This window comes from Myxocyprinus asiaticus, chromosome 21 (assembly GCF_019703515.2).
Source record: "Myxocyprinus asiaticus isolate MX2 ecotype Aquarium Trade chromosome 21, UBuf_Myxa_2, whole genome shotgun sequence".
Classification (NCBI taxonomy): domain Eukaryota; kingdom Metazoa; phylum Chordata; class Actinopteri; order Cypriniformes; family Catostomidae; genus Myxocyprinus; species Myxocyprinus asiaticus.
In genome coordinates, this window is record NC_059364.1 from 23,731,866 (window position 1) to 23,744,024 (window position 12,159).

The window sequence follows — 12,159 nt, forward strand, 5'->3', positions numbered from 1 at the left end:
AAAGAGCTTGTCAGAGATCTTATCAAATATATTCTGCTTTCTTTTCATTTAAGCTGAAACTGTTTAGTTCAGTAAATTAGGCTATATGTGTAAAACAGGAAAAGCCTTAACTAAGAGTTGTTCTTTCGGTACCGGTGAAGCAAGCTTTGAGCCCCATAGTAATTACAGCTTTATGAAGCTAATAAAAGGAATTAATGGCCTGGGTGTGAAAGCCATGAACACCTGTTCCCTCTTAAGAGGGAACAGGTGTTATTACTTACTATTATTGTAACCTCATACATTAAAGAATCACAATAACTCACAATAAATTTTACTAAACTTTTCTTTGTTTCTTTTATAAAGTGTGTGTCCTAGAGTATCTTTAAGTGATACACAGCAGTGCAGTGCAATGCATAAGTCTGGCTTTCTTTATTCTTTATTTGGAAATGCAGTGGGTTGAACACAGCTAAAGTGGGTCACTTAAACTTAATCATCTATCATCGTGCACTGTACAATCTAATTAGCTGACCTGAGATTTTTTTAAGCAATAGGTTTGCATGCTTTTTCTAAGTAAACCTACTTATTTGGCTCAAGTAAAGTGAATTTAATTATATAAGTACAGATTACTAGTTACAAGTAAACTCATATGTGATTAAAGTATTGTTGTTTTTATTTAATTATTTATATTATATTTATGTTATAGCAAGTCTTATATAGTATAAGGAAAATTACTCTATGTTAGCCATATGGCACAGTTGATTCTCCTCAGTACTAATTAGGGCACATAAATCTGTACTTTCCTAAGGTACAGTTGAGTAGAGAAGAAAGACTTAAAATTAACAGGCTCCAAGTTCACCAGAGGTAATGCTAATCATCCTAATGGTGACTTCATACAAATCACAACTATCAACCAGCTACAACAAAACAACAATAGTCATTAGAATTTAAACTATATAATTCTTTTTTTTTTTTTTATGGTAACAATTATTATATTTCTCCATAAGTTCACTTGTCTTGACCAAACATACAGTACATCATTTATTCAAGTACAAGGGCTTATGGGTATCCCACACAGCTGCAATTTTGTACTTGATAATTTTGAGTTAGTAGTACTCGAAGCCAAAGTTTAAGAATGTATATATTTGAGTTATGATTCCAAAATGTGATTTTTCAAGTACTGTTTAAATAAGACCACTTTATTGTTTTTATTAATGACAACTTTTGGGATTGGAGAGTAACAGCAACCTAATTAAAACTAGTAAGAATCGTAAAAATATACAGCTTGAGTCAAAAATTATTATTATTTATTTTATTTTTATTTATTTTTTGTGAAATAACTATTATTATTTACATTGTGTGTGTATTCCTCCATAACTAAAAATCAACATTAAGTTCAAAGTGGTAAGCTACTTTGAACCTTAAAGAGTTATTTATTTTCAGGTTGATCCAGTGATGTTAAATTATATTTTTTGACTTGAATAAAACCAATTAATTTAGATGTTACACAAGAAGCACATTTTTTGGTTAACAGTGTAGTATGAGATGACATTGATGTAGCATTTGGATCATATTTAAGAAATACCAATGAAACTTGATCAGAAAGTGTCCCACTTTTCCTGTATTCACCCTATATGATTTATATGAAGTGATCAAAATTTTCCCATTTCATATTTACAGAATATCTCTTGTGAAAGACCCCATTTGGTTTTAAGTCATGGATACTTTCTGAATTCAAAGTAGATAGTTGAAGAGCAGCATATATGTTTTTAACTATGCTTTTCATAAAATGCTATTTCTTCAAAGCAGTTTTTACATGTCAAAGCATGCTGTATGTTGCTTCAGGGCTGATTTGTTTGTTTATTCTTTTTATCCAAGTTCAGATATCTAATCCTTGACAGTCTTCCCTGAGAGAACACTGACACAATGTAATCATTTACAGATGTGTCTGCTCTCCAGAGCATTTGTGTGACAGTATTGCAGTGATCAGCGCCACCCCCTCTGCGCCTCTCTTTCCTCCACAATCAGATCAGGAGAGAAGACTTGGCTTGAGCCCACGCAGAGCTGGTTCCTCAGTTCACTGATATACAGTATACACACAATTGGCTTAACTGCTCGTGTCTGTTCCCGGTTTCTCTTCTCAACTGCTTCCATGATTGATCAACATACAGTGAATGCCAAACAGCTAATCAGGAAGCAAAGTAGTGTCTTAATTAAATGTTCTCTGTGTCTGGAGAATGCGTTTGGGCCTGGCTTCCTCTGGCTGCACAGCTGCAGGACAAGCTGTCAGGGTGACTGCAAGAAGAGCAAGTACAGAGGAATGAGTTTGACTGCTTTAGGTTTGTGTAGGTTAATGTTATTCCATTACAGTCTTGATGAGTGAGGTCCTTCAAACAGATCTGCATGATGATGAAATGTCATTGGCAAGGTGACAAAGGACAGGATAGAACCTGATCTATTTATCAATATAGCAAATGTCTTCAGAATGTGGCAGAACGTCACAAAAGAGGCCCATGTTGTTGTGTGCTTAGTAAGGATAGACCAGGATTTGTGACTCAGTACAAAGAGCAGAATTTTCTTCAACTAGTAGCGGTTTAAAGTCTACATTTCATAGCAAAGCACTGTACTCTGCTGGTGAGACTTGGAAGCACAATGGAAGATAAAGCAAAAGCAGGGGCCATGTGAGGTACATGACTAACAATGCAAACATATTACAGAACAGTCTGCAAAAAATTTTGTTTTTTGCAAAGTTTTAAATTTTTTTTTAAGTTTAAGTTAAATGTGAAATGCTAAATGTAATAAATTACCTGGCAAGCAAATAAATGAATTTATTCCATATCACTTGTACTGTGCAACTGGAGTTTTCTTATTAGCACAGCTTTGTGTGCTAAAACTGCATAATTGAGCATTCATCTTGGCAACAAGTCTCATTCCATGTCTCATCACACAGGGGATTAGAGAATTCAGGGGAGACACTGATGAAACCCCATTAGAAAGCACATTTCCAATAAGGATTAATGTACGCAGGCCAAATTGGAGACTATATGTCATTACTGGCCCTGTTTGACACCATTTTTGAAGCAATTATATTTCAATAGTCGCATGACTCCAAAAACAGGAAATATCGCCTTCATTCACACAGTTTACATTCTGTTCTCACGTCTGCAGTTTGGATGCAGATTCTACAGCAGCCAAACAAAGACCAAAATATTCCGGGAATATTTCCATAAGTATTTACTTTGTACACGTGTAAAAAGATTTTCATACTGCCAGATCACATACTATAATAGTGCTTTCCTTTATACAATCCTAATTAATTACATTTCTTAATAACACAAACATGTAAATCTCAACAAATATACTGTTACTGGTTTTGTTACAAAAATGAAACTATGCAACAAGAGAAGCACTTTTACATTTACTTTATTTAAATTAACATATACATAAAAATCTAAATATTATTTGACACCTCGCTTTGTGTGAGTGATCCGTATATGAATCCAGTAGTGCAGATGTTACTGACACTGTCAAAAACACTTAATAGCATAGCAAAAACAAACAAACAAAAAAAAACACTTAAAAGTAATATTCTGGTTTAAACACAAGTTAAGTTCAATCAACAGCATTTGTGGCATAATGTTGATTACTATAAACATTACATTTAACTCATCCCTCCTTTTCTTTAAAAAAAGCAAAAATCAAGGTTACAGTGAGGCACTTACAATGGAAGTGAATGGGGCCAATTTTTGGAGGGTTAAAGGCAGAAATGTGAATCTTATAATTTTATAAAAGCGCTTACAATAATTCTTCTGTTAAAACTCATGTATTATTTGAGCTGTAAAGTTGTTTAAATCATAATTTTTACAGTCATTTTAGGGTTTGTTGACATTACATCTTCATGGCAACGAAGCTGTAAAATTGGCTATAACTTCACACAGAAAAGATTAGTAAGTGATTTTATTACACTAAAATCATATTACATTTATGCATTTGCATTTATGCATTTGGCAGATGCTTTTATCCAAAGCAACTTACAGTGCCCTTATTACAGGGACAATCCCCCTGGAGCAACCTGGAGTTAAGTGCCTTGCTCAAGGACACAATGGTGGTGGCTGTGCGGATTGAACCAACAACCTTTTGCTTACCAACAACCTTTTGCTTACCAGTTCAGTGCTGTAGTCCACTACACCACCACCACTCCTCCACACATATTAACACTCATATTGTGTCTTGTGGCTATACTTTTGAAACAGTGAGTATTTAAATGTTTATGGACTGGCCCCCATTCACTGCCATTGTAAGTGCCTCACTGGAACCCAGATTCTTGCCTTTTTTAAAGAAAAGGAGGGACAAGTCAAATTAGTTTAATGTACAGTTAAATGTTGTAAGTATACAGTAAATTTAACAAAAGTTTTTATACCTTTAAATTTCCTCCAAGATAACAAAGAAACTTGTGTGAAGCAATGAGCTGAGGGAAACACATTATTCTGCTATTAAATCAAAAAGGTACACTAAAATCACATCCAAGAGAGCTGATCAGACATTTAAACAGGGCTTTTAGGATTGTGTCAACAGAAGGGTGTTGTTGTTGGCCCGTAAGTTCTCCAAACCTGGCTGTCAAAAGCTAAGTAAAAGGTATACTTTTAACAGTGAGTGTTTTCTTGGTTCATCTGCATTTTTGGACTATGAACCACAATTTAATACTGCTTAATCTGATATTCTGTGTTAAATACTGACTCCACTGGTAAATATCAATTGTCGTGTGTGGAGCATTTGGCACTTTCACTTAACACAAGTACTACAGTGCAAAGATCTGCAACTTGAATACAGTATCATAAAGACTTTCATAAAAATAACAACCCTCATTTATACTACATTGTGCACATAAAAATCACCCATGTTACATGGTCTATTAAAGCCTTTTCGAACAATATTAAAATGTTAAATGGTCAGTTTTTTTATACAATAACCTTGTCAATGTATGGAAAAGTACAAAGGTGGTCTATACATATACTAAACCTGAAAGGCACACATGTTTGGTGGGGTGGGGGGAGGAGGGACGTCATTTTTAATATGACAATATTATAAATAATGTTAACATACCAATGATGGTTACCCTTTTACCGCATTAATATAAAATGAATGCATGTGCATTTGTGTGCTCGAGACATTTGTGACCGTTTACTGTCAGAGAATGGGACACAACATTCGTTTTCTCTGCAACTGAATATCCAAATCCAGGAGAAGGCTCAAAAAATTCCTGTTAGGATAGATTGCTCGTCGTAGTACAACCGTTTGGATGGCAGTGCGGAGAGTAAGGCGCTGACGCAGCATGAGGTATGCAAGAACCAGAGTGGCAGACCGACTCATTCCCATGATGCAATGAACCAGCACCTTTCCTAAAGATAAAACACAGAGACTGTTTATCACACTCAAAAAATTAAGTCATTACCCTTACTTTATTGAGTTATATAATTTCTTCACACACAACTGAATGTCTTTAATTCAGAATAAGCCAGTTTCATTGAGCCAACATAATTTAGTTGGATTAGGTCAAATTAATGTACTATAGCAGTTTTAACGCAACTTCGTTAGGTTAGTCAAACTCGATTTACTAAGGTTTATTTAATTAATTTTCTTGTGTTGGTCCAACTTCATTTATATGATTAATCATTAGTATATGCCAGGTGAGCAAGTGTAGGGACAGTAAAACTGTTCCACTGTCAATTTAACAGCAACTGTTTATAGAGCCAAGTAGCACTCGAATCAAACATCACTTGAAAATGAAAGTCCATCCTCAACCTAAGCACAAGTGCCATTCTTCACCACAAAATTCTAGCATAACAAGACACTCTTTTTAAATAAAAATATAACAGAACATTAAACAAATCTCCTCATATTTTCATCTTGCTCAAAAATGCATAAAATAACACGTAATTTCAACACTTGTTCTCCCTATCAAATTGATTAAGTACGGTTAACTTCAACTTTACAAATTGAAATGGATAGAACGCAACGAAATTAAGTTGTGTCAAAATGTTCTAAAATTGTGTTGCTTTAGTTCATTTTAATTAAGTAAAATTGAACAAGCAGCAAAAATCCTTTTTTTTTTTTTTTTTTTTTTTTGAGTGCAGGCATAATGTATTCTGTCCTCAAAATTATGAATAACAGCCATTTTTGCTGCAATAGAAAATAATTTTAGCACATAATGTGTAAAAAACTGAGTTTTTGACTAATCTAACCAAAGGATAATGTAAGTCACCAATGTTAAAGCATTGGATGGTTTTAGAAGATAAGATACATTTTGATGTCATATGGGTTCTTTAGGATGGGGAAAAACTGTTTAAAATAATATTCTGGGTTCAATACAAGTTAAACCCCAAGTATGCTTTGGTTTTGACACGAACGCTTGGCTGTTTGTGTACAGTCGAACGTGAGCCTTTCAAAGTATACTTCATTTGGCCGTCCGCCATACACAGGCGGTTGGTGCATGCGCGCTACGAGAGACAGTGGACTATTTCTTCTCAAGAGTTTAGACACATAAAGATGTCTTTATATTCCTTCAGACTTGAGTTATACAAATGCAGGTATCTCCGGACCTCCTCACACATGCATTCTTGATTTGCACATCCACTGTTGTTATTTACACTTTCGTCTCATGTTTTTTAGCAGCAATTACATATTCTTCTAGCACTACTTAGTGACAGCAAAGGCTTAAATGTGAGTGTCGCTACCTTGTGGACCCACTAATTAGTGCAAATAATTTCAGGCACATGCGCATTCTGCACGTTTAAAGACGTGCGTTTAGAAAAATTGGGCTGAGTTCAGTGCTTGAGCACTTTGCTGATGACGAAACTGGCGCAATGCATCCGGCATGGCATATCGTTGATTACCACAAAAACATTTTTTGACTCATCCATCCATCCATCCAAGCAAAAATCGGGGTTACAGTAAGACACTTACAATGGAAGTGAATGGGGCAAATTTCTGGAGGGTTTAAGGGCGGAAACGTGAATCTAATAATTTTATAAAAGCACTTACATTAATTCTTCTGTTAAAATTATGTATTATTTGAGCTATAAAAGTTGTTCAAATAATAGTTTTTACTGCTGTTTTAGTGATTTTATCACACTAAAATCATGAGTATTTTAACGTTTACGGATTGGCCTCATTCACTTCTATTGTAACCCAGATTTTTGCTTTTTTTTTTTTTTTTAAAGAAAAGGAGGGATGGGATGATTTTTCTTTTTTTTTTTTTGTGGTATTCAAAATTATGCCACAAATGCTGTCAATTTAGCTTAACTTGTATTGAACCCAGAATATTCCTTTAATTTAATGATTGCATAAATACAGAGGCTTATGCTTTAATTATCATAACTATTAAAATGAATCAGTGTTTAATTGAAAAATGGACAAAATCCTTGTTTGGCAATTACTTTAATATCATTGACTGTGGTCACTTACCATTCTTCTTCCTCAGGGCTTTGTGGATGAAATCAGAAGCCATTTTAAAGTGCACACTGAGGTCAAATGATGAAGAGTCGTCTGCTGGGATACCATAATATACAACTGCATTGTCGTAATAGCTCTGGTCCCCAATACTGCCTTGCTTCGAGTGGGCAGCATTTAAGACATGAGTGATGCCCATTTTCTTTAAAGCATTTCTATTTTGAGCGATGGCCCTGTAGAAGAATTGAAAGATGTGTTATGTAAGAGAACAACCATTATGACAGGTATTAAAATGATTTATCTGCAGAACTGATTTTAACAGAGATGCACGGTATAAAACTCTGAGATCTACAAAAATCAAGGCAAATAATTATAACAGAATGTGATATGAATAGCTTCTCAAAGCATAATATAAGAATGAATTGAAACCATTTGGACAGCCTACACACACAACACACACAATAGTAAATCTTAAAATAAGAGTTATTTGCGTACTATAGGCTATATTACCATAATAATATGATGATCAGTTATGCAGGACTTACACGTTTCCGATGTACAGGTTCGGCCAGACCTCGTCCACTGGAGTTAGGTCAAGTTTACATGTGTCCAGAATGTTCTCTAACTCTTTAATAGCCAGGAGTCCGTGTTTATTTTTCTGAGCTGTCATTCTTCTTCTGAACTGGCCCAGATAAAACAGAGATTATGCCCGAATGGATGTTTTCCTGCTGTCTTTCTAGGGGGCTCAGCATACATAACCAGTTTGGCACGTCGTGATCCACATTAACAGGTGCTCTTTATGTGTTCGGTCACCCGATACCGCTGACTATTTTGGCACACCGCTGTTGGTAGACGTCTACACGTAATAACGGAAAGGCACTTGGATGTTACTGTGAATAAGTATTCCTATGGAACAATATATTCTTCCGCCAGGGGGCGCATGATGGCTCAGAAAGCCGAATCCTCCATTGAGCCCCATTCAGATATCGGCGCGTTTTTGTCTTATTGGAGAAATTTGCCGCTGAAACAAATGATGGTTAAAATACGTTTATTACAAGGATTGGTATCTGACAGAGAAATCTATATAAAATATTTAAATATAATTCCTTTTCCACGGAGGTGGAAAGTAACGAATTACAACTACTCTGGTTACTGGTTACTCTGGTCAAATGTTTCAACTTTTTTAAGTAAATAATAGTACTTTTACTTTTACTTAAGTTTATTAAAAATGAAGTATTCAACTTCGCCACAATACAAAGTAAAAAAAAAAACAAAATAAAAAAAAAAAACTGAATTTCTGAATTTTTGTGAAGAGGAAATTTATAAGCTCTAAATCTGTTTATTAACTAAAATGCACTGTGCACGGCAGGACGGAAGCCCGCATGGCTCAGCACCATGAGCACAGCAGCTTGCATAAACTACCGCCAGTGTCCTCTGTTCTCTTGCTTCTCCAAGACTTTCTGCCCTGTCACAATACAAGAACTGTAATACTGTGATTTTCAGCATATTTTATTTTATTCTGGAAAGGAGCCATTCATTCAGGTATGAGGGAACTGTCTGAACACGCTTAATCACTGATCAAACTTCACTTGTTTAAGGTAGGCAATGTTTTAACTGTGTCAAACATTAACACAACATAGTTTGTGGGGATATCTTGCTTACTTGCTACTAAATGTCTAAAACAAACTTTTTATATACCTTGTTTATAACTTTTTAAGATACAATGCCAATAGTGTCGGAAATTACCGGGGATTCAGAGCAAAAATGCCCCCGAAATTGACAAAAATATCCAGAAATTCAAAATATGGGGGCAAAAAATGCCCACACAACGAGTTCCCGTGTTTTATTAATAATATCTGATATAGTTACAATTACATACATTGCGATCTTCTTTTGATTTTTCACTGAATATTATTTGTTTTCACGCCATCCGGTTCCTCGCACCATCGCGTGCACAGACGGCTCTCCCTTTCTATCAATCCACATCAGTTCGGTATTGCACTCCCATGTGAAATTCCATAACCGTTCGCCCCTCTTGTTCAAAATAAACCTTCCTAGCGGGTAACACTCTCGCTCACGGTGCTGTAATGTACTTCCCTGCCCTGTGCTTCTGTTTATCTGTCTGAAAAGCCTCACCCGCTAGAGGCCAAAAGTGCGCAAGGGATGGATGTTATATAAAGAAGGTATGAGAAATCATAAAACGTAATGTAACCAAATGCTACAATTTACTTAATAATAATATCTCAATATGTTAAATAACCATAATTTTAATTAAGACTTTATTACTACAATTGTAATACAATAATACATATACAGAACAACCACTTTTAGTGTTTAAATCAATCATATCTCTCACTAAACACTGTGTGAAATGTTTATTTTTGCATTATTTTATTCAGTTGGCATGTAGGAGTTGATAACAGTTTGCTTAATAATCTCATTCCATATCTGGATAATTGCTGCAATATCATAGAGGATAATGATATTGTATGATATTGTATTATATTAGTTTTGTACAGTATGCTAACTTAGCCAAAATACTTGGACATACATGAATGAGAATCAACCTGAAAAAGGAATGCGTTTCAGTCACAATGCACATTATGTAGTTTAGAGACTATTTAGAGACACTTAGAGTGTTACAAATGGCTATTTCTATTTAAATAAATGTTGTATTCTTAAAATTTTCTGTTTGTCCAAGAATCCTCTTGCAGCAATGCAGGTCTTTGGCATTTAGAAGCTGCTAGTTTAGGACCTGTGAGGAGTCTGTTTCTCAAACTAGAGACTATGATTTACTTGTCTTTTTGTTGTGCATTTGGCTGTCCACTTCCCTCTCTATCCTGGTTAGAGGTTCTTTTTTCAAAACAGTAATGCATGGAATAGCCTTCATCTCTCTAAAACAATAGACTTTATGAGAAAATAGAATTTTCAGTTTCTTTTTGCCTATTTTTAAAACCAAATTTTGACTTGCAAGTGTAAAGGAACTTGTAAGAACTCAATACCTCAGCAAATGGGGGAAAACCCCACTGTATTGTGATTTCCGCATGGTAGCGCAGCCATTTTCATTTGTTCTAATAGTAAGAACATTTTCTTTGGTACCAAATTAGCACTTTAGAATGCTTTTGTAAGGAACAGGTGACAGTTTATGTTTGCCATCACAGGTAAAGAAAAAATTGAATAAATATCACATAAAACAATTATTTCAAACCATAATAATATTGGCAGTTAATGATTTTGACAGTATTTTGATCAATTTAATGCATCCTTAGTGAAAGGAAGCATAAGTTTCTTTCAATAACAAAAATGTCTTTGTGTTCTAAAAATGGAAGCGTATATACTATATATAATATAATTTTCATAAAGTAACTTGTAACGTAATTACTTGAGTAGTTTTTCGGCAAACTACATATTTACTCTTACTTGAGTCATTATATTTCTTCTACTTGTACTCAAGTGAACTATTCCTTTAGTAGCAGTAGTTTTACTTAAGAAAAAAAAAAGTACTCTTTCCACCACTGCTTTTCCAATAATCACAAACGACTGTGATTGGTCCATCCCAAAAAGCGTAGAATAGGTAATAAGTAGCTTGTGACAACGCCTCCTGTGTACTGTAGTGTGTATTAAACTTGGTAGTAAAGCAGCAGCGGTCTGGTGATTAATCTTGAATAATGACACTGAAAACTTTATTGGCCACATAATTGAAAATACATTCTTATGAGTTAAATGTGCACTCTTTTGTCTTTGTGTCATTTTGGACTTACACTGACACCTAGCGGCTTGGATGCAGCATAATTTAAAATCAATAGTTTTCAGTTTCAGATGTCATTGTAGAAATGTAGTATTCACAGTCAGCCATGATTACTTTAATCAATGAGTGAACGTGTCAAATAACAGGACAGTTACTGAGATTAAGTGAGTAGTATTCAGCTGATCATGTGATTCTAACATGGCAGCCCCCATGTGTGGACCCTCTCAATGTAGAATAACACAGCTTTTATAAGGTTACTGATATGACTGGATTCTTCATTTTAATATGAGTGGTCATGATTTACTATATATATTGCAAAATTACAATTCATGTCTTTAGGAGTTAAACTTTTTTAATGAGGAAAAAATTACTGAGTGCACCTTTAAAATTGGAGAGTTATTATTTACAATTATTGTACCTGACAGCCGCTAATGCCTAACTATTTTTGGCAGGGCCATAGCAAGAAATTCTGGGCCCCCTCAATGTATATTGGTCTGGGCCCCTTTCATATTACAAAATACAGTTAAAAATTTGTTGTGGGCCTACAGGCCCCTAGAATTGTTACTACCTTTCACACCATTAGCTACAGCCCTTCTGCCATTCTATCCACTTATTTTTATTTCTGTAGTAGGACATCGTGGTCTGTGCCACAAGTGACTTGGGTGGTGATTCATCCGATGACGAGTGAATGGTACAATAATGACAATTGTGTTAAGTGAACATTATGCCTCTTTGTATGAGAGTAGGAAACAGAGTAACGATGTTTGTTATTCATCATCTTAGTTTTAAGACATTTACATACTTTAGATAGAAACTTACATCTTATTAGTTCAGTTCAAGATGTCTTTATTGACAATGTAATACAAAATTCATCTTAGTTTTTTCAAATACATTTAAAAGGAGACAGAAATCTATTATTGTACTGAGAACATTTTTTTTTTTATTATTGTTATGATGATTTTGATTGTTGTAGTTGATCCTTGGGA

The 12,159-nt window shown here is 34.7% G+C and overlaps 1 protein-coding gene across 1 annotated transcript; it reads right to left on the reverse strand.

The window, feature by feature from the left end:
* Positions 1-3,383: 3,383 nt before the first annotated feature.
* On the reverse strand, positions 3,384-8,275 carry LOC127411891 (dual specificity protein phosphatase 13-like). Its single transcript, XM_051647750.1, has 3 exons — positions 7,971-8,275; positions 7,441-7,658; positions 3,384-5,375 (listed from the first exon to the last, which is right to left on the reverse strand). The coding sequence occupies exons 1-3, from the start codon at positions 8,093-8,095 to the stop codon at positions 5,164-5,166; spliced, it is 555 nt and encodes a 184-aa protein (XP_051503710.1). The 5' UTR covers positions 8,096-8,275; the 3' UTR covers positions 3,384-5,163.
* Positions 8,276-12,159: the final 3,884 nt, after the last annotated feature.